Source organism: Clarias gariepinus, chromosome 5 (assembly GCF_024256425.1).
Source record: "Clarias gariepinus isolate MV-2021 ecotype Netherlands chromosome 5, CGAR_prim_01v2, whole genome shotgun sequence".
In the NCBI taxonomy this organism is placed as follows: Eukaryota; Metazoa; Chordata; class Actinopteri; order Siluriformes; family Clariidae; genus Clarias; species Clarias gariepinus.
Genome location: NC_071104.1, coordinates 5,442,045 through 5,464,133, shown reverse-complemented (window position 1 = coordinate 5,464,133; position 22,089 = coordinate 5,442,045). Strand labels below are relative to the sequence as shown.

At 39.7% G+C, this 22,089-nt stretch overlaps 2 protein-coding genes across 2 annotated transcripts in view; both read right to left on the bottom strand.

Annotated features, from left to right (window-relative positions):
• Positions 1-301: 301 nt before the first annotated feature.
• Positions 302-4,952, bottom strand: LOC128523994 (collagen alpha-3(VI) chain). Its single transcript, XM_053496256.1, has 6 exons — positions 4,734-4,952; positions 3,958-4,557; positions 3,180-3,776; positions 2,220-2,819; positions 1,542-1,896; positions 302-305 (listed from the first exon to the last, which is right to left on the bottom strand). Exons 2-6 carry the CDS (start codon positions 4,478-4,480, stop codon positions 302-304), a joined length of 2,079 nt encoding a protein of 692 aa, XP_053352231.1. The 5' UTR covers positions 4,481-4,557; positions 4,734-4,952.
• Positions 4,953-5,771: 819 nt separating this feature from the next.
• LOC128523993 (collagen alpha-3(VI) chain-like) overlaps positions 5,772-22,089 on the bottom strand; it is a 63,547-nt gene continuing 47,229 nt past the window's right edge. Inside the window, exons 6-21 of the mRNA XM_053496255.1 lie at positions 20,930-21,514; positions 17,895-18,491; positions 17,188-17,796; positions 14,847-15,440; positions 14,160-14,744; positions 12,966-13,571; positions 12,263-12,859; positions 11,504-12,103; positions 10,726-11,322; positions 9,766-10,365; positions 8,990-9,589; positions 8,212-8,808; positions 7,252-7,851; positions 6,472-7,071; positions 5,845-6,290; positions 5,772-5,777 (exon numbers count right to left, since the gene is read on the bottom strand). Coding sequence (XP_053352230.1) covers positions 5,772-5,777; positions 5,845-6,290; positions 6,472-7,071; positions 7,252-7,851; positions 8,212-8,808; positions 8,990-9,589; positions 9,766-10,365; positions 10,726-11,322; positions 11,504-12,103; positions 12,263-12,859; positions 12,966-13,571; positions 14,160-14,744; positions 14,847-15,440; positions 17,188-17,796; positions 17,895-18,491; positions 20,930-21,514 — 8,819 coding nt within the window. The remainder of the gene's footprint in view (positions 5,778-5,844; positions 6,291-6,471; positions 7,072-7,251; positions 7,852-8,211; positions 8,809-8,989; positions 9,590-9,765; positions 10,366-10,725; positions 11,323-11,503; positions 12,104-12,262; positions 12,860-12,965; positions 13,572-14,159; positions 14,745-14,846; positions 15,441-17,187; positions 17,797-17,894; positions 18,492-20,929; positions 21,515-22,089) is intronic.

Below are 22,089 nucleotides of genomic sequence, written 5' to 3'. Positions count from 1 at the left end.
AGGAGTGAAAACATTGTCTCTCACATACTGCAGAGCCATTCCCGTGTTGAGGGGTCTCCCTCCCTTATGATTCAGGCCTCTAACCGTGTTAAGAACACTCTCCTTTGCTGCGTATGTGTTGAGATAGAAATGCACCTCTGGATCTCTGCTGAATTGGACTACAGAGACCTGGTCTCTCCCCTCTGATACACTTAATCTCTCCACAGTGCTTTCAACGAAATCACGAATTGCTGGGAAAGAATTCCGAGTGCCGTCGGACCCATCCAGAAGGAATACGACATCCTTCGGCTTAAATCTTTGTTCAACTATAGAACGTGAAATAAAAAGATGTCATTTTAACCTCAATAGTATCATTTGAAAAGAAAAAAAATCTTCTGACTTTTAGTTACTTTTGACTTAAATGAAACTAATATCTCGGTGACCATGCAAGAAGGCAGAGACCTTATTGCAAGGGGAAGTGCACATTTGCATTTTGGCTAAAACTGTTGGGCTGAGCTTCATTGTAACCTCAAATATATAAAACAAAAATACATTAAAACCCTGAAAATGTGTCTGCAAACCTATTTTGTATATTAAATACAAATATGTAAAAACAAACATGTCGTGAATAAATTACAATACTGTTTGTGCAATCAATTTAAACGTGGCTGTTCAATAAACCTTACCTATAACTGTAGGTTTCACTGGCATTACATCAAGAAGTGCACTTCTGAAAGAGGTGTAAAATTGTTTCGGGACACTGGCTAGGTCTGAGAGCTCAGAAACGGTTTGAGTATAGAAAGGACTATTTGCAATTCGCTCAATTTCACTGCTCACATTCCTGGTGGCAACACCAAAAATTAAGACTCCACTCTCTTTCAAGGCGGTGGCCGGCTGATCAACATTATCGGTTGACCTTGATCCCCTGATCAGGATGAGAATATTGGGTACGCCCTGTTGAAGTCTACTGCCAGCAGAGGCGGTGAAGACGTTTTCTCTCACAAACTGGAGAGCTGACCCTGTGTTAACACGTCTTCCGCCTTTGTGCTTTACATTGCTGATGGCATTGAGGATTTCATCTCTTGTCGAATAAGAATTCAGATCGAAATGCACCTCAGCATTTGTACTGTACTGGACCACTGACACACGGTCCATGTTGTCATCAATGTTAAATATTTCCACTAGTCTTTCTACAAAGGCAAGCATGGAAGCAAAGCCATTCCTAGTCCCATCTGACCCATCCAACAGGAACACAACATCCTTTCTGGGAACCTCAGAGTCAACTAAGGAAAAAAACAATTTAATTAGCCCCATGACATTCTGGCGAAATGCATAAGGATCAGGAATTAGTACTATAGACAAATGTTCAATAAGATTTTGAAATCTATTTATGAGGATAAGACATTTCAATAAAAAGGACATTCAGGATAACTGAAATAATTGTATGCTTGCAGACAGTCATACCAAGAGAAGGTGAGGACGTTGGAGAGATGGGAACTGCCACAGCGTCCATAGAAGTCAATAATAGCTTTTCGACATTTGGGAGATTTTTGAAATCTGACACAGTCAGAGCAAAATTAGGATCAAATGAAATTCTCTCCAGTTCACTGATATCAGAGGCCCCTGATCCTATTCCGAATATCAAGACTCCCAGATCCTTCAGTGCTGAGGAGGGGATATCCACATTGTCATATGCCCTTCCTCCACTCAGCAGGATCAGGAGCTGTGGTACCCCTTCCAGGCGTCTGCTACCCGAGGAGGCCGTAAAGATGTTGTCTTTGACATACTGTAGAGCTGCCCCCATCATCACGGGCCCTCCTCCATTGGGTGTTATACCTCTGACTTGGCCTAGAATGTCCTCCTTTGTTGTGTATGTGTTAAGGTAGAAATGGATCCTAGCATCTCTGCTGAACTGGACTACAGAAACACGATCATTGTTCTCGCCTATGTTCAACCTCTCCACCACACGTTGAACAAATTCTATCATTGCTGGGAACCCATTCCTATTGCCTTGTGAACCATCCAGGAGGAATACAACATCTCTTCTTGGTAGATGAGTCTCAACTATAGATAATTAGAATTGAAGAACATGGAATACTGTAAACAAGGTCATAATAGACGACTTGTGCAAAAAAAAAAGTGTGAGGTTGACTGGATAGATTTTATTTTGACTGCTCTATATCCCTAGAGAAATTCAGAATACATTTTCATAGAACGAGACCCCAAAATAGTTATCTTACCTCGTGTTGGGGGAGAGATACCTGTGGCTCCTATGGGCGCAGCGTTAACAATGGAGAGCAGCTGCTCTTGCACATTGGGGAGGTAGGTAAAGTCTCTCACTGACAGTGTGGAACTAGGGTCATTTGAGATCTTCTGCAATTCATTGCTATCTGAGTCTACTGATCCCACCGACAAGATCAAGACTCCAAGCTCTTTCAGGGAAGAGGCTGGCACGTCAACGTTATCAAATGACCGTCCTCCACTCAGCAAAATCAATACCTGAGGAACACCCTGTGAACGTCTGCTCCCAGAAGAAGGAGTGAAAACATTGTCTCTCACATACTGCAGAGCCATTCCCGTGTTGAGGGGTCTCCCTCCCTTATGATTCAGGCCTCTAACCGTGTTAAGAACACTCTCCTTTGCTGCGTATGTGTTGAGATAGAAATGCACCTCTGGATCTCTGCTGAATTGGACTACAGAGACCTGGTCTCTCCCCTCTGATACACTTAATCTCTCCACAGTGCTTTCAACGAAATCACGAATTGCTGGGAAAGAATTCCGAGTGCCGTCGGACCCATCCAGAAGGAATACGACATCCTTCGGCTTAAATCTTTGTTCAACTATAGAACGTGAAATAAAAAGATGTCATTTTAACCTCAATAGTATCATTTGAAAAGAAAAAAAATCTTCTGACTTTTAGTTACTTTTGACTTAAATGAAACTAATATCTCGGTGACCATGCAAGAAGGCAGAGACCTTATTGCAAGGGGAAGTGCACATTTGCATTTTGGCTAAAACTGTTGGGCTGAGCTTCATTGTAACCTCAAATATATAAAACAAAAATACAGTAAAACCCTGAAAATGTGTCTGCAAACCTATTTTGTATATTAAATACAAATATGTAAAAACAAACATGTCGTGAATAAATTACAATACTGTTTGTGCAATCAATTTAAACGTGGCTGTTCAATAAACCTTACCTATAACTGTAGGTTTCACTGGCATTACATCAAGAAGTGCACTTCTGAAAGAGGTGTAAAATTGTTTCGGGACACTGGCTAGGTCTGAGAGCTCAGAAACGGTTTGAGTATAGAAAGGACTATTTGCAATTCGCTCAATTTCACTGCTCACATTCCTGGTGGCAACACCAAAAATTAAGACTCCACTCTCTTTCAAGGCGGTGGCCGGCTGATCAACATTATCGGTTGACCTTGATCCCCTGATCAGGATGAGAATATTGGGTACGCCCTGTTGAAGTCTACTGCCAGCAGAGGCGGTGAAGACGTTTTCTCTCACAAACTGGAGAGCTGACCCTGTGTTAACACGTCTTCCGCCTTTGTGCTTTACATTGCTGATGGCATTGAGGATTTCATCTCTTGTCGAATAAGAATTCAGATCGAAATGCACCTCAGCATTTGTACTGTACTGGACCACTGACACACGGTCCATGTTGTCATCAATGTTAAATATTTCCACTAGTCTTTCTACAAAGGCAAGCATGGAAGCAAAGCCATTCCTAGTCCCATCTGACCCATCCAACAGGAACACAACATCCTTTCTGGGAACCTCAGAGTCAACTAAGGAAAAAAACAATTTAATTAGCCCCATGACATTCTGGCGAAATGCATAAGGATCAGGAATTAGTACTATAGACAAATGTTCAATAAGATTTTGAAATCTATTTATGAGGATAAGACATTTCAATAAAAAGGACATTCAGGATAACTGAAATAATTGTATGCTTGCAGACAGTCATACCAAGAGAAGGTGAGGACGTTGGAGAGATGGGAACTGCCACAGCGTCCATAGAAGTCAATAATAGCTTTTCGACATTTGGGAGATTTTTGAAATCTGACACAGTCAGAGCAAAATTAGGATCAAATGAAATTCTCTCCAGTTCACTGATATCAGAGGCCCCTGATCCTATTCCGAATATCAAGACTCCCAGATCCTTCAGTGCTGAGGAGGGGATATCCACATTGTCATATGCCCTTCCTCCACTCAGCAGGATCAGGAGCTGTGGTACCCCTTCCAGGCGTCTGCTACCCGAGGAGGCCGTAAAGATGTTGTCTTTGACATACTGTAGAGCTGCCCCCATCATCACGGGCCCTCCTCCATTGGGTGTTATACCTCTGACTTGGCCTAGAATGTCCTCCTTTGTTGTGTATGTGTTAAGGTAGAAATGGATCCTAGCATCTCTGCTGAACTGGACTACAGAAACACGATCATTGTTCTCGCCTATGTTCAACCTCTCCACCACACGTTGAACAAATTCTATCATTGCTGGGAACCCATTCCTATTGCCTTGTGAACCATCCAGGAGGAATACAACATCTCTTCTTGGTAGATGAGTCTCAACTATAGATAATTAGAATTGAAGAACATGGAATACTGTAAACAAGGTCATAATAGACGACTTGTGCAAAAAAAAAAGTGTGAGGTTGACTGGATAGATTTTATTTTGACTGCTCTATATCCCTAGAGAAATTCAGAATACGTTTTCATAGAACGAGACCCCAAAATGGTTATCTTACCTCGTGTTGGGGGAGAGATACCTGTGGCTCCTATGGGCGCAGCGTTAACAATGGAGAGCAGCTGCTCTTGCACATTGGGGAGGTAGGTAAAGTCTCTCACTGACAGTGTGGAACTAGGGTCATTTGAGATCTTCTGCAATTCATTGCTATCTGAGTCTACTGATCCCACCGACAAGATCAAGACTCCAAGCTCTTTCAGGGAAGAGGCTGGCACGTCAACGTTATCAAATGACCGTCCTCCACTCAGCAAAATCAATACCTGAGGAACACCCTGTGAACGTCTGCTCCCAGAAGAAGGAGTGAAAACATTGTCTCTCACATACTGCAGAGCCATTCCCGTGTTGAGGGGTCTCCCTCCCTTATGATTCAGGCCTCTAACCGTGTTAAGAACACTCTCCTTTGCTGCGTATGTGTTGAGATAGAAATGCACCTCTGGATCTCTGCTGAATTGGACTACAGAGAACTGGTCTCTCCCCTCTGATACACTTAATCTCTCCACAGTGCTTTCAACGAAATCACGAATTGCTGGGAAAGAATTCCGAGTGCCGTCGGACCCATCCAGAAGGAATACGACATCCTTCGGCTTAAATCTTTGTTCAACTATAGAACGTGAAATAAAAAAATGTCATTTTAACCTCAATAGTATCATTTGAAAAGAAAAAAAATCTTCTGACTTTTATTTACTTTTGACTTAAATGAAACTAATATCTCGGTGACCATGCAAGAAGGCAGAGACCTTATTGCAAGGGGAAGTGCACATTTGCATTTTGGCTAAAACCGTTGGGCTGAGCTTTATTGTAACCTCAAATATATAAAACAAAAATACAGTAAAACCCTGAAAATGTGTCTGCAAACTTATTTTGTATATTAAATACAAATATGTAAAAACAAACATATCGTGAATAAATTACAATACTGTTTGTGCAATCAATTTAAACGTGGCTGTTCAATAAACCTTACCTATAACTGTAGGTTTCACTGGCATTACATCAAGAAGTGCACTTCTGAAAGAGGTGTAAAATTGTTTCGGGACACTGGCTAGGTCTGAGAGCTCAGAAACGGTTTGAGTATAGAAGGGACTATTTGCAATTCGCTCAATTTCACTGCTCACATTCCTGGTGGCAACACCAAAAATTAAGACTCCACTCTCTTTCAAGGCGGTGGCCGGCTGATCAACATTATCGGTTGACCTTGATCCCCTGATCAGGATGAGAATATTGGGTACGCCCTGTTGAAGTCTACTGCCAGCAGAGGCGGTGAAGACGTTTTCTCTCACAAACTGGAGAGCTGACCCTGTGTTAACACGTCTTCCGCCTTTGTGCTTTACATTGCTGATGGCATTGAGGATTTCATCTCTTGTCGAATAAGAATTCAGATCGAAATGCACCTCAGCATTTGTACTGTACTGGACCACTGACACACGGTCCATGTTGTCATCAATGTTAAATATTTCCACTAGTCTTTCTACAAAGGCAAGCATGGAAGCAAAGCCATTCCTAGTCCCATCTGACCCATCCAACAGGAACACAACATCCTTTCTGGGAACCTCAGAGTCAACTAAGGAAAAAAACAATTTAATTAGCCCCATGACATTCTGGCGAAATGCATAAGGATCAGGAATTAGTACTATAGACAAATGTTCAATAAGATTTTGAAATCTATTTATGAGGATAAGACATTTCAATAAAAAGGACATTCAGGATAACTGAAATAATTGTATGCTTGCAGACAGTCATACCAAGAGAAGGTGAGGACGTTGGAGAGATGGGAACTGCCACAGCGTCCATAGAAGTCAATAATAGCTTTTCGACATTTGGGAGATTTTTGAAATCTGACACAGTCAGAGCAAAATTAGGATCAAATGAAATTCTCTCCAGTTCACTGATATCAGAGGCCCCTGATCCTATTCCGAATATCAAGACTCCCAGATCCTTCAGTGCTGAGGAGGGGATATCCACATTGTCATATGCCCTTCCTCCACTCAGCAGGATCAGGAGCTGTGGTACCCCTTCCAGGCGTCTGCTACCCGAGGAGGCCGTAAAGATGTTGTCTTTGACATACTGTAGAGCTGCCCCCATCATCACGGGCCCTCCTCCATTGGGTGTTATACCTCTGACTTGGCCTAGAATGTCCTCCTTTGTTGTGTATGTGTTAAGGTAGAAATGGATCCTAGCATCTCTGCTGAACTGGACTACAGAAACACGATCATTGTTCTCGCCTATGTTCAACCTCTCCACCACACGTTGAACAAATTCTATCATTGCTGGGAACCCATTCCTATTGCCTTGTGAACCATCCAGGAGGAATACAACATCTCTTCTTGGTAGATGAGTCTCAACTATAGATAATCAGAATTGAAGAACATGGAATACTGTAAACAAGGTCATAATAGACTTCTTGTGCAAAAAAAAAAAGTGTGAGGTTGACTGGATAGATTATATTTTGACTGCTCCATTTCATCCCTAGATAAATTCAGAATATGTTTTCATAGAACGAGACCCCAAAATGGTTATCTTACCTCGTGTTGGGGGAGAGATACCTGTGGCTCCTATGGGCGCAGCGTTAACAATGGAGAGCAGCTGCTCTTGCACATTGGGGAGGTAGGTAAAGTCTCTCACTGACAGTGTGGAACTAGGGTCATTTGAGATCTTCTGCAATTCATTGCTATCTGAGTCTACTGATCCCACCGACAAGATCAAGACTCCAAGCTCTTTCAGGGAAGAGGCTGGCACGTCAACGTTATCAAATGACCGTCCTCCACTCAGCAAAATCAATACCTGAGGAACACCCTGTGAACGTCTGCTCCCAGAAGAAGGAGTGAAAACATTGTCTCTCACATACTGCAGAGCCATTCCCGTGTTGAGGGGTCTCCCTCCCTTATGATTCAGGCCTCTAACCGTGTTAAGAACACTCTCCTTTGCTGCGTATGTGTTGAGATAGAAATGCACCTCTGGATCTCTGCTGAATTGGACTACAGAGACCTGGTCTCTCCCCTCTGATACACTTAATCTCTCCACAGTGCTTTCAACGAAATCACGAATTGCTGGGAAAGAATTCCGAGTGCCGTCGGACCCATCCAGAAGGAATACGACATCCTTCGGCTTAAATCTTTGTTCAACTATAGAACGTGAAATAAAAAGATGTCATTTTAACCTCAATAGTATCATTTGAAAAGAAAAAAAATCTTCTGACTTTTATTTACTTTTGACTTAAATGAAACTAATATCTCGGTGACCATGCAAGAAGGCAGAGACCTTATTGCAAGGGGAAGTGCACATTTGCATTTTGGCTAAAACCGTTGGGCTGAGCTTCATTGTAACCTCAAATATATAAAACAAAAATACAGTAAAACCCTGAAAATGTGTCTGCAAACCTATTTTGTATATTAAATACAAATATGTAAAAACAAACATGTCGTGAATAAATTACAATACTGTTTGTGCAATCAATTTAAACGTGGCTGTTCAATAAACCTTACCTATAACTGTAGGTTTCACTGGCATTACATCAAGAAGTGCACTTCTGAAAGAGGTGTAAAATTGTTTCGGGACACTGGCTAGGTCTGAGAGCTCAGAAACGGTTTGAGTATAGAAGGGACTATTTGCAATTCGCTCAATTTCACTGCTCACATTCCTGGTGGCAACACCAAAAATTAAGACTCCACTCTCTTTCAAGGCGGTGGCCGGCTGATCAACATTATCGGTTGACCTTGATCCCCTGATCAGGATGAGAATATTGGGTACGCCCTGTTGAAGTCTACTGCCAGCAGAGGCGGTGAAGACGTTTTCTCTCACAAACTGGAGAGCTGACCCTGTGTTAACACGTCTTCCGCCTTTGTGCTTTACATTGCTGATGGCATTGAGGATTTCATCTCTTGTCGAATAAGAATTCAGATCGAAATGCACCTCAGCATTTGTACTGTACTGGACCACTGACACACGGTCCATGTTGTCATCAATGTTAAATATTTCCACTAGTCTTTCTACAAAGGCAAGCATGGAAGCAAAGCCATTCCTAGTCCCATCTGACCCATCCAACAGGAACACAACATCCTTTCTGGGAACCTCAGAGTCAACTAAGGAAAAAAACAATTTAATTAGCCCCATGACATTCTGGCGAAATGCATAAGGATCAGGAATTAGTACTATAGACAAATGTTCAATAAGATTTTGAAATCTATTTATGAGGATAAGACATTTCAATAAAAAGGACATTCAGGATAACTGAAATAATTGTATGCTTGCAGACAGTCATACCAAGAGAAGGTGAGGACGTTGGAGAGATGGGAACTGCCACAGCGTCCATAGAAGTCAATAATAGCTTTTCGACATTTGGGAGATTTTTGAAATCTGACACAGTCAGAGCAAAATTAGGATCAAATGAAATTCTCTCCAGTTCACTGATATCAGAGGCCCCTGATCCTATTCCGAATATCAAGACTCCCAGATCCTTCAGTGCTGAGGAGGGGATATCCACATTGTCATATGCCCTTCCTCCACTCAGCAGGATCAGGAGCTGTGGTACCCCTTCCAGGCGTCTGCTACCCGAGGAGGCCGTAAAGATGTTGTCTTTGACATACTGTAGAGCTGCCCCCATCATCACGGGCCCTCCTCCATTGGGTGTTATACCTCTGACTTGGCCTAGAATGTCCTCCTTTGTTGTGTATGTGTTAAGGTAGAAATGGATCCTAGCATCTCTGCTGAACTGGACTACAGAAACACGATCATTGTTCTCGCCTATGTTCAACCTCTCCACCACACGTTGAACAAATTCTATCATTGCTGGGAACCCATTCCTATTGCCTTGTGAACCATCCAGGAGGAATACAACATCTCTTCTTGGTAGATGAGTCTCAACTATAGATAATTAGAATTGAAGAACATGGAATACTGTAAACAAGGTCATAATAGACGACTTGTGCAAAAAAAAAAGTGTGAGGTTGACTGGATAGATTTTATTTTGACTGCTCTATATCCCTAGAGAAATTCAGAATACGTTTTCATAGAACGAGACCCCAAAATGGTTATCTTACCTCGTGTTGGGGGAGAGATACCTGTGGCTCCTATGGGCGCAGCGTTAACAATGGAGAGCAGCTGCTCTTGCACATTGGGGAGGTAGGTAAAGTCTCTCACTGACAGTGTGGAACTAGGGTCATTTGAGATCTTCTGCAATTCATTGCTATCTGAGTCTACTGATCCCACCGACAAGATCAAGACTCCAAGCTCTTTCAGGGAAGAGGCTGGCACGTCAACGTTATCAAATGACCTTCCTCCACTCAGCAAAATCAATACCTGAGGAACACCCTGTGAACGTCTGCTCCCAGAAGAAGGAGTGAAAACATTGTCTCTCACATACTGCAGAGCCATTCCCGTGTTGAGGGGTCTCCCTCCCTTATGATTCAGGCCTCTAACCGTGTTAAGAACACTCTCCTTTGCTGCGTATGTGTTGAGATAGAAATGCACCTCTGGATCTCTGCTGAATTGGACTACAGAGACCTGGTCTCTCCCCTCTGATACACTTAATCTCTCCACAGTGCTTTCAACGAAATCACGAATTGCTGGGAAAGAATTCCGAGTGCCGTCGGACCCATCCAGAAGGAATACGACATCCTTCGGCTTAAATCTTTGTTCAACTATAGAACGTGAAATAAAAAGATGTCATTTTAACCTCAATAGTATCATTTGAAAAGAAAAAAAATCTTCTGACTTTTATTTACTTTTGACTTAAATGAAACTAATATCTCGGTGACCATGCAAGAAGGCAGAGACCTTATTGCAAGGGGAAGTGCACATTTGCATTTTGGCTAAAACCGTTGGGCTGAGCTTCATTGTAACCTCAAATATATAAAACAAAAATACAGTAAAACCCTGAAAATGTGTCTGCAAACCTATTTTGTATATTAAATACAAATATGTAAAAACAAACATGTCGTGAATAAATTACAATACTGTTTGTGCAATCAATTTAAACGTGGCTGTTCAATAAACCTTACCTATAACTGTAGGTTTCACTGGCATTACATCAAGAAGTGCACTTCTGAAAGAGGTGTAAAATTGTTTCGGGACACTGGCTAGGTCTGAGAGCTCAGAAACGGTTTGAGTATAGAAGGGACTATTTGCAATTCGCTCAATTTCACTGCTCACATTCCTGGTGGCAACACCAAAAATTAAGACTCCACTCTCTTTCAAGGCGGTGGCCGGCTGATCAACATTATCGGTTGACCTTGATCCCCTGATCAGGATGAGAATATTGGGTACGCCCTGTTGAAGTCTACTGCCAGCAGAGGCGGTGAAGACGTTTTCTCTCACAAACTGGAGAGCTGACCCTGTGTTAACACGTCTTCCGCCTTTGTGCTTTACATTGCTGATGGCATTGAGGATTTCATCTCTTGTTGAATAAGAATTTAGATCGAAATGCACCTCAGCATTTGTACTGTACTGGACCACTGACACACGGTCCATGTTGTCATCAATGTTAAATATTTCCACTAGTCTTTCTACAAAGGCAAGCATGGAAGCAAAGCCATTCCTAGTCCCATCTGACCCATCCAACAGGAACACAACATCCTTTCTGGGAACCTCAGAGTCAACTAAGGAAACAAACAATTTAATTAGCCCCATGACATTCTGGCGAAATGCATAAGGATCAGGAATTAGTACTATAGACAAATGTTCAATAAGATTTTGAAATCTATTTATGAGGATAAGACATTTCAATGAAAAGCACATTCAGGATAACTGAAATAATTGTATGCTTGCAGACAGTCATACCAAGAGAAGGTGAGGACGTTGGAGAGATGGGAACTGCCACAGCGTCCATAGAAGTCAATAATAGCTTTTCGACATTTGGGAGATTTTTGAAATCTGACACAGTCAGAGCAAAATTAGGATCAAATGAAATTCTCTCCAGTTCACTGATATCAGAGGCCCCTGATCCTATTCCGAATATCAAGACTCCCAGATCCTTCAGTGCTGAGGAGGGGATATCCACATTGTCATATGCCCTTCCTCCACTCAGCAGGATCAGGAGCTGTGGTACCCCTTCCAGGCGTCTGCTACCCGAGGAGGCCGTAAAGATGTTGTCTTTGACATACTGTAGAGCTGCCCCCATCATCACGGGCCCTCCTCCATTGGGTGTTATACCTCTGACTTGGCCTAGAATGTCCTCCTTTGTTGTGTATGTGTTAAGGTAGAAATGGATCCTAGCATCTCTGCTGAACTGGACTACAGAAACACGATCATTGTTCTCGCCTATGTTCAACCTCTCCACCACACGTTGAACAAATTCTATCATTGCTGGGAACCCATTCCTATTGCCTTGTGAACCATCCAGGAGGAATACAACATCTCTTCTTGGTAGATGAGTCTCAACTATGTATAATTATGAGTAAAGAATACAAAAGCAATTGTAACCAATGTCATTAGAACTTTTGGTGCTATACATTTCTTGCACTTTCTTAATAGATACGGTTCTTTATGTCTAGTAAAATTCAAAATACCTTTAAAAAGTCTTCAAAATGTTTATCTTACCTACTGCTGGTGAAGGGGTACCTGTGGCTCTTATAAGCGCAGTGTTAATGATGGAAAGCAGCTGCTCTTGCACATTGGCTAAGTAGGTAAAGTCTCTTACTGACAGTGTGGAACTAGGGTCATTTGAGATCTTGTGCAATTCATTGCTATCTGAGTCTACTGATCCCACCGACAAGATCAAGACTCCAAGCTCTTTCAGGGAAGAGGCTGGCACGTCAACGTTATCAAATGACCTTCCTCCACTCAGCAAAATCAATACCTGAGGAACACCCTGTGAACGTCTGCTCCCAGAAGAAGGAGTGAAAACATTGTCTCTCACATACTGCAGAGCCATTCCCGTGTTGAGAGGTCTTCCTCCTTTGTGCCTGAGGCCTCTAACTGTGTTACGAAGACTCTTCTTTGTTTTGTATGTGTTGAAATAGAAAGCTACCTTTGGATCTCTGCTGAATTGGACTACAGAGACCCGATCTCCAAACTCTGACACATTCAGTCTGTCCACAATGCTTAGAATGAAATCACGCATTGCTGGAAATGAATTTCTAGTGCCATCTGAACCATCCAGAAGGAATGCTATATCAAGGGTTTTATTTATTCTGCCTATAAAATGTATAAAAATATATAAAAATAAAACATTATTATCATTGTATAATCCATTCATTTTGCCTGAGTTACATGTGAACTATGTGACAGGGGCACGACTCACCAACCACAGATTCCTTTTTTGTTGTGCCTTTTAACACATCACTTTCCACAGCTACTATTATCTTCTGTTTAATATTTGGTAGGTCATTATAGTCATCCACAATAAATGATGTTATTTCTGGTGAAATTTTTGGTAAGTCCTGGATGTCAGAGTTTTGTGTACCTATTCCAATTATTGAGACTCCAGCATGACTGAGAGTAGTAACTGGCTCATTAATACTGTCTTTTGACCTCCCCCCAGACATGAGAATTAGTATTTGAGGGACTCCTTCATGCTTTCTACTGCCAGAAGTTTCAGTAAATATATCATTATTAACATACTGCAGGGCAGAGCCTGTATTAAGGGGTCTTCCACCTTTGTGGATAAGGCCCTTAACGGCATTGAGTACATCTTCTTTCCTCAAAAATGAATTTAGATGAAAATTTGCAACTGCTACGTTGCTGTACTGAATTACTGCAATTCGGTTATCATTGACTCCAATGGTGAGTTCTGAAATAACACTGTACAAAAAATCACGTAGTGCTTGAAATCCTCTTCTGGTATTGTCTGAGCCATCCACAAGAAAAGCAATATCTCTTTTCACATCTTTACTTTGAAAGTGATTTGCTGAGAAAGAGAAAACAATTTACAGTATATCATTTAGGAAGCTGCATTATAATGTACAAATATACTCTTAACTATGACTTTGTCCTGGTCAGTCACTCATACACTAATTTACTCTCTCAGTTCAACTTTAGCCTGATCAGGGCTTCAGAAGATCTGGAGTCTATCGTGGAAATACTAGGTGTAAGGCCGGAATTCACCCTGGATGGAAAACCAGTCCTTCTCAGGGCACCATGTGCACATACTTTAACAGAGCCAAAGCACCTACTGGTCATGCAGTAGATGACTTGTACTGTATTACTTCGCACATATAGTAAACAGAGGCTCAATGAATAATATAAACGTTCAAAATGTCTCTCTCTCTCTCTCTCTCTCTCTCTCTCTCTCTATATATATATATATATATAGGGAATATTTAAACTAGAACTTTAAACTTAAAAAAAATACAATCAAATGCTAACACATGCAAAATTATGTAAATGTAGTTGTTCTTAATGTGATATATACTGTACACTTCAATAGGATAGACATACAAATTTTCAATATTAAAGCAGGTTTAAAACAGTATGCGGTATTTGTAAGAGTTCTTACCCTCAGATATTAAAACCTTTGTTAAACTTTCTTCTACACCAGTGACAGAGGTGACTAATTTATGGGTGCTGTCAAGGAAGTTAAAGTCGGGTATGGAGAAAGCATATGCCGGTGTAGAGGACATTGTCTGTAATTCCAAAGCATCAGCATTTCTTGTTCCAAAGGTAAAGACTGTTATTTTATGTTCCTTTAATGCTTGAGATGCACCTCTGATATCATCATTTGATCGTCCACCAGAAAATATGTACAATAACTGTTGTGCTCCCTCAGGGTGTCTGCCTCCAGAAGATGGAGTAAATATATAATCTTTAATAAACTGGAGAGCAGCACCACTGTTCAGTGGCCTGCCTGCTTTGTGTTTAACAGACTGTATTGAATTCAGCACTTCCTTCTTGGTTGAATATGAGTTAAGATAAAAATTGGCAGTGGCATCTCTACTGTACTGGACCAGGGCAACTCTGTCATTGTTTTCATCTACATTGAGATTTTCAACAATCTTCTGGACAAAAGAACGGATTGCCTCAAAGCCATTTTTAATATCATCAGATCCATCCACAAGAAATACAACATCTTTTTTTATAGAGTCTAGAATAAGAAGTGATAAAATATTTGGTCTCAAAGTATGATCAATTACAGTGTAATACACAAAAGTACGTAAAATAAATTAAAAGGGGAGCCATCTCTTACCCAAAACTGAAGGCATGCTGGTTACCACTTGTTTGTTTGATACTTCTTTTATTAAAGACAAAACATTGTCTTTAATTGTAAAAAGGCTTTCAAAGTTAACAATAATAAAGTAATCTGGTTGATGGGATATTGTTTGTAGTTCAAGAGTATCTGCATTTGGTGTACCAATACTCAATGGAAAAACTCCAATTTCTTTTAAGGCCTTAACTGGCCTCCGCACATCATCCCTAGATCGTCCTGCACTCAACAGAACCAAAAATTGTGGTACACCCTCTAAACGTCTGCTTCCTGAGAGGACCGAAAAGACATTATCCTTTACATATTGCAAAGCTGCGCCGGTGTGACGAAGTTTTCCACCTTTGTGGCGCAGGTGTTTTATACTGTCAATAACTTCACCTTCCCTTGAGAAATGTGAGTTTAGAAAGAAATCAACAGTTGCGTTCTCGCTGTACTGGACCACTGAAATACGATCTTTGTCCTGCCCCAAACTTAACCTTTCTGCCAAAAGCAGGATAAAGCTTTTCATACTTGAGAAACTTTCCTTGGTGCTGTCAGAGCCATCAATTAAAAAAACAACATCTTTTTTCCCATCATCTGCTGTAGAAAGGGAAAAAAAATCCAAGAAAAAAAGGGGAGGGGGAAATGTCAATTCTGGCTGAATGTGTTTCTTGAAGTATTATTGGCAGCAGTTACACTTCTATTCTAACAAGCAATTTTATCAACAGCATTTCAATCCATAGAAATCACACAGTGATTTTTTCTTTTCACTGCATTCTCGTGTAGGTTCGCAGGAAAGGAAAAAAAGCTGAACAGACAGTTATTGCTGGTCAAACATTACTTTTCTTAATTAAATAAGGTGTGCTGACATTCTGATAGCTAGAATTGTCACTACATTATCCTGAGATCTCCTTTCAGTTACCAGAATAAAATATAAGCAATTAGTGTCATAGAAGATAAACATTCTTTCATGTTAATAAGTCTGTCTTGTTGGTGTAAGAAAGGTAAGAAAATTTTGCTTTGATAGGTTTTATTTAGCAAATGGCTCAGCATTTGTATACTCTACTAAATTGCAGACTCAGGTTTTCTAGGGTTTCCGCTGTAGGTACAGTAGCAGTAAAAAAAAGACTGTATATGATGTACAGTACCACAGACCGAACCAATCACTCTTCCACCTGCCTTTTCCAGCCTATTATATGGTAAATTGCATTAACTTTACTGCATTCTTATTTGAGAACACCAAACACCATATTTGTCAGTGTTTATTTCTTCATCCATTATTGAATAGCGCTTTTTTTCAGTAATACAACTTATCATAGAGGAGAAATAAACTGTTTAAGGAGAATATAAAATAATAAAAAAATAAATTTGCATCTGAGGAAGCAAAATAAAAGAAAAAAAGTCCTACACAAAGAAAAAGCTTTTGCAATGCGAAACCAGGAAAAGACCGTTACCACCTTAAATATCAATTTTAGTTAGTCAGTAATTATAGAATTTTAATGATATGCTTTTTCCTCAGTAGACAATTTTGTTTTAATAAAAAGTCAGGAGATCTGTAGTATGTTAGTTATTACAATGTTGATAAGATGGGGCCACATAACCCCCAACGCAACACTGTATTCACAGGGGCAAAACCCAAAACTGAGTAAATATGAACCAAAGTCTGGAAACTGGAAACAGAGCACAAAATCAAAGGATTCGTACTGATGATAGGGAAGGCACTAGAAGAGAGACATCACAAAATCTGAATGAAACTCCGGAATAGTTGTAGTGTATGCATTTGTAATGTGAGTGTGCAACTGTCTGTAATTATAAGTCTGCGGAAAACTTAAACTTGGCCATGCTGTACTGCAGTGGTGAATTCTGGGAGTGGGAGATTCTCAGCTGAAACCCCTAACATCGCCAAAACACCAGTGGCCATTCAGATGTTTTAAAAAATATAGCATCTGAAGAATACTGTACCTACTGTAAAAGCTGTCTACTCTGTGTAAAAGAAATACACATTGTATGCTGTGCAAGACCAATGTTTCCTAATCTCCCATCTCTTTGTTAAAGAAATAATAGTATTCACAATTTTTTTTTTTGATCAGATATTAAAAGTAGCCTAGGAGTCATAGCTGTTTTAAACTACAAAACTCTGACTGTTTTCACTCCAAACTTTCAAACTGCAAGGAAATTTTATAGAAACATCAGAATCATCCACATTTTATCCTGGATGGTTCTGATGTTCTATTTAATGGGATTAAATAAAAAGACAGTAAAACAAGTACACAAAAATACTACAGGATCTGTTAATCATGCATAAAAAAGTCACACAGATTCAGCAGAAATAAAGTTTCCTTACCTTCCCTAAGAACGACTTCCAGTTCGGTCTTTGGCAGATTAACGTAGGTATTAAGTTTTTGATGGACTGAGCCAAGCTGGCTGAATTCTTTCACGTTGAAGGCAAACGATGGATTGTGAGAAATAGCTGCAATTTGTTTAGAATCTGCATTTTTGACCCCAATACCAAAAGGTACCACTCCTTCAGTCTTTAATGCACTGGCAGCTTCCTTTACACTGTCCCTTGACCTTCCTCCCATCAAAGTAATCAAAAACTGGGGGACATTTTGGGCTGCTCTGCCCCCACCATTTGGTGCTAAAATGTTGTTCTTCATATATGTTAATGCTGCTCCAGTATTCAGACTCCTACCACCGATAGGACTAAGTTGCCTTAGAGCCCTCAAGACATCATCTTTTGTTTGGTAGGTGTTAAGGAAGAAACTAGCTGTTGGTCTCTCACTGTGTTGGACAACAGAAACTCTAACTTTATCAGATGCAACATCAAGGGGCTCAATTACTTTGATTATGAAGTTACGAATGTGTGGAAAATCTCCTTTAACAGCATCAGAGCCATCTATCAGAAAAGCAACATCCCTTTCATCACGTTCAATAATAGTTGGAGGAACAGTAACTGTTGAATAGAAAAAAAAAAAGAATTAATTAAACTTCAAAACATTTTCAGGCCTTATGAGGCCTTTTGTTGATTTATCAACAAAAACTGGAACTCACCAGGCTCTCCCACTACAGTGATAAGTGGTGTCATAATTTGTTCCACAACACTTGACAAGTCAGCAAATCTGTTTCTATAGTATGCCAGAGAATCAACAAAAGCAACTTTCCTCAGGTCAGTTTCCTCCACCTGGCCAGCTCCGACAGCAAAGGTCAAGATTCCAGCCAGTGCTACTCTATCTCCAATGTTGGTGACATCATCCTGAGATGGACCACCAGTGATCAGTACCAGGACCTGCTGGACTCCTTCTCTCCTACGAGAACCAGATGATTCCTGGAAATTGTTTTCTAGAACATAACGAAGAGCTGCCCCAGTATTCACCACGTTTCCTCCCATTAATCTTAACCGAGCAATGTTATCGAGCACTTTTTGTTTGTTGTCATGAGTATTCAGTTTGAACTCTGTCCTCTGTCCTTCTGCAAACTGGGTCAGGCCAATGCGCACTCTTTCAGGTTGAACATCCAGCTGGTTGACAATACTGGAGATGAAGTTCCGTACAGCAGGCAAATTAGCATTTCCAACATAGTCGGACCCATCAACCAAGAAGACAATATCCCTAATTACCCGCTGGACCTCAACAGTTGTTATTTCCGTGACTGTATGAAGAAAAAAAATATTACAATTATATATGTTGTGTTTTATTAGATTTCACAGATATTATCACATTTTAACAGTTGCCAATGTATTTAACATAATTAGAAAGGAACAAGTTACAGTATATTCCATTTAGGTTACTTAGTGTTAGAAACACCATTCGGAGCTTATTTAAGCACAAATATAAAAAAATCCTTTAATAGTTTGTGAGTGTAATTTTCTATTTTGTTTATTTGTTCTGTTATATGCTGTTATTTAATTTATTCTAAGTATGAATGTATTACTATATACAGTATTACAAGAGTGTTTTAGGATCACTGTATTAAAATTTTTTATTAAAAAGACAAGATTAATTATAATTTCATTAAAATTAAGAAAAACACATGTGACAATACATGCACTGCCTGGCCAAAAAAGGTCATCACATGGATTTCACCAAGCAAGTAGTTGAAAGGCTTCCAGTTGTTAATTACTGCAGTGATTAATACGTTTCATCTCCAACAAGTTTTTTTTTTAACCATAACTGATGCAGTGAGCAGCTTCTGATTTCTTCAACAACCATGTCAAAAGACATATTCTGTGGTAGTGGCAACAAAGTTACTCTTTCAGAAGGGGTCAAATATACTAAATGACCAGGGTTTTTTCCATTAATAAATGTTTTGACATTACATTGTATTTAAACTATGCCACTATGACAAATCAAAGCAAAAGGCGAAGGAAATTAGTGTGTGTGACTTTTTTTTTTGCCAGGCAGTGTACATTACATACATTATTTAACATTTGTGTACAACTGGATTTGTGTGTTGTGGTCACATGAGACAGAAATTAAGCATTCTGCAAACTCACACATCATCATTTTAGATAAAGATAGGGCTGCATACAAAGAATGGAATCATATCCAGGATAAAACATGATGGTGGATCTTCAATTATTTCGCGCTAAGGGCTCTTATTAAAGTCAGTGGTATAATGAGTTATATGTAAATTCAATTCAATTCCAAATCATTTAACCAGAAAGCTAGTTCCCCTTGCCAGAAGACTAAAACTGGGCATGGTTAGGCCATCCAACAAGACAATGACCTGGAAACCAAAGGGCCACTGAAAAATCTGTGGTCTCAAAGGATGAGAACAGTTTATCACACAAGACTGTTTATCCCCAAAATATCACTCTTTTGTGCATTTGTGTTTGTTTTTGTAGATTGTCATGAAGCATGCCAATAGTGTATATATATATATATACAGTTAACAAAACAATTAGCCATAAAGGTGAAACCACTGACGGGTGACATAAATGACATTCATTATCTTCTTACAGTACAAGGGCTTGGATATATTAGGCAGTAAGTGAGCAAACAGTAATCAAAGTCAATGAGTTAAAAGCTGGCAAAAATGACAAATGTAGGGATCTGAGTGACTCTGACAAGGGCCAAGGAAGGACCACTGGTAACACTGTCATGGGCACCGAAAGTTTGCGTTGAAGGTTTGATATTCATGGAAAGCGAGGGCTAGCTTGTTTGATCTGATTCCACAGAAGAATTAATGTAGCACAAAGATATCTGGACACACAATGCACTGTAGCATAATAAATATGTCTCCAGAACTGTCAAAGTGCCCATGCTGACACTATTCATTAGCGAAGACATGTAGAATGGGCATAAAGCATCAGAACTGGTCAGAAGGTGGCCTGATTCGATTAATCAGAAAATCTTTTTAATGTCAACGGATGCCCAGATGAATCTGTGGTACCAACTCGAGGAAGACATGGCACCAGGATGTTCTGGGGGAATTGTCTGCTTGGCAATGGTCTACTAGGAAGCCGTGGGTACTGGCATTCATGTGGCTATTACTATGACCAGCTACCTTAACATTTTTACAGACACCCCTTCATGACGACAATACTCTCTAATGGCAGTGGACTCATTTAGCAGAATAATGCTCCCTGACACACTTGCTCAGGAATGGTCTGAGAAACATGACAAAGAGAAAGATCTTAATTATACTGAGCATCTCTGTGAGTAGGACAAACAAGTCTGATCCATAAAGTTGCAGCTTATAGGACTTTTGAAATCTGTTTTGTTTTGTGACATTGTCATTCAGAAAGTGACTATTTGAAAATGGGTAATTTGTGGTCATTATTTTTTTGTTTGTAAAATAATGCTTTGCTATAAGTTTTTTGATAGCAAAGCATTCCCCAACTCTAACCTTTTTCCCCTCAAAATAATTTTGCACTTTTGTCCTATAATTTTTTTCTTGAAACACTACAGAATAATAAAAATTGCACCATATTTTTAAACAATGACCCTAAAACTGGTTTATATAAAGTATAATAAAAAAATTAGAATGAGAATACATTCATCGAAAAGTTAACATGCTTTTTTAGCTGTATTTGTGAACATGGATTCATATATAGTGTTTACATTTTGATGAATAAACAATATTACCTGGGTCAGTTGGGAAGATAACACCTGAAAGTGTTGACAGTGCAGATACAACCTTTCCAGGGTTGCGTTGTAATTGACGGAAGTCTTTAAACATGAAGACAAGGTTTTTACTAAAAGCTATCTTGTGAAGTTCGGCTTCTTCAGCGGTTCGAGAGCCAGCAGCCATGGTCAAGACACCCATTCGTTCCAGAGCCTCAGCTGGCTGCTCAACATTGTCTTTGGACTTTTTGCCTGTGATCAGCAACACAAGTTGAGGAACAGCATCTTCAATGCGGCTTCCTTTTTCAGGTACAAGCATGTTGGCTCTTACAAAGTCAAGAGCGGCACCGATGTTGATATCAGGTGCTGGTTTAGGTTTAATTTGGGAAAGGGCAGAAATTAGGGATTCCTTTGAGCTGTGTGAGTTTAGTTCAATTTCAGCTCTTGGTGTGTTGGAAAACATGGCCACCCCAACTTGCACCTGATCAGGTCCAATTGGTATTATGTCGATAAATTTTTTGACAAATTCACGAATTGCATTGATCAATGTGGTGCCCATGGTGCTGTCAATAAGAAATATTATGTCTCTTTTCGAAACAGGAATCTCTGAAATAAAAGAAGGCAAAATCACCTGTTACATTTCCAAGTGCAATATTTATTATTAACACGATAATAATGACTTTTCATAGTATTGCCCTATAGCTCCGATTTAAATACTCTCTAACTATATATCTAAAGTTTGGTTACACCAGTCTGTCGTTCAAAACTATTTCCACAAAATTTCATTCTATATTGAAAATATAGAAATAGTATTTATGCCATACTGCTTTGTGTAAACATTCGAAATATGATAATAAAAGCATAAACAATGTACATAAGCATAATTGTCTAAAATTGTATACTTAATATAATATTAAAAATGAATCATATTTAATTGTTTATTTTATGCCTTTTTTATTTATGTACTTATGAGTTTTTTTTAGCAATAATTGTGAACAAAACAGCTCCAAAAGAAAAAAAATCCATAACAAAGAAAACACATGCTTTTTAAAGAAATCACTAGATGTAAAATGACTGGTAATCCTTCAATATACACAAAGCTGTATTAAGTATCCCCAAAAAAATATGATAGTAGAATTTACAGGGACAGAATTAAGTTCTTTTTAGATGTTTCCTAATAG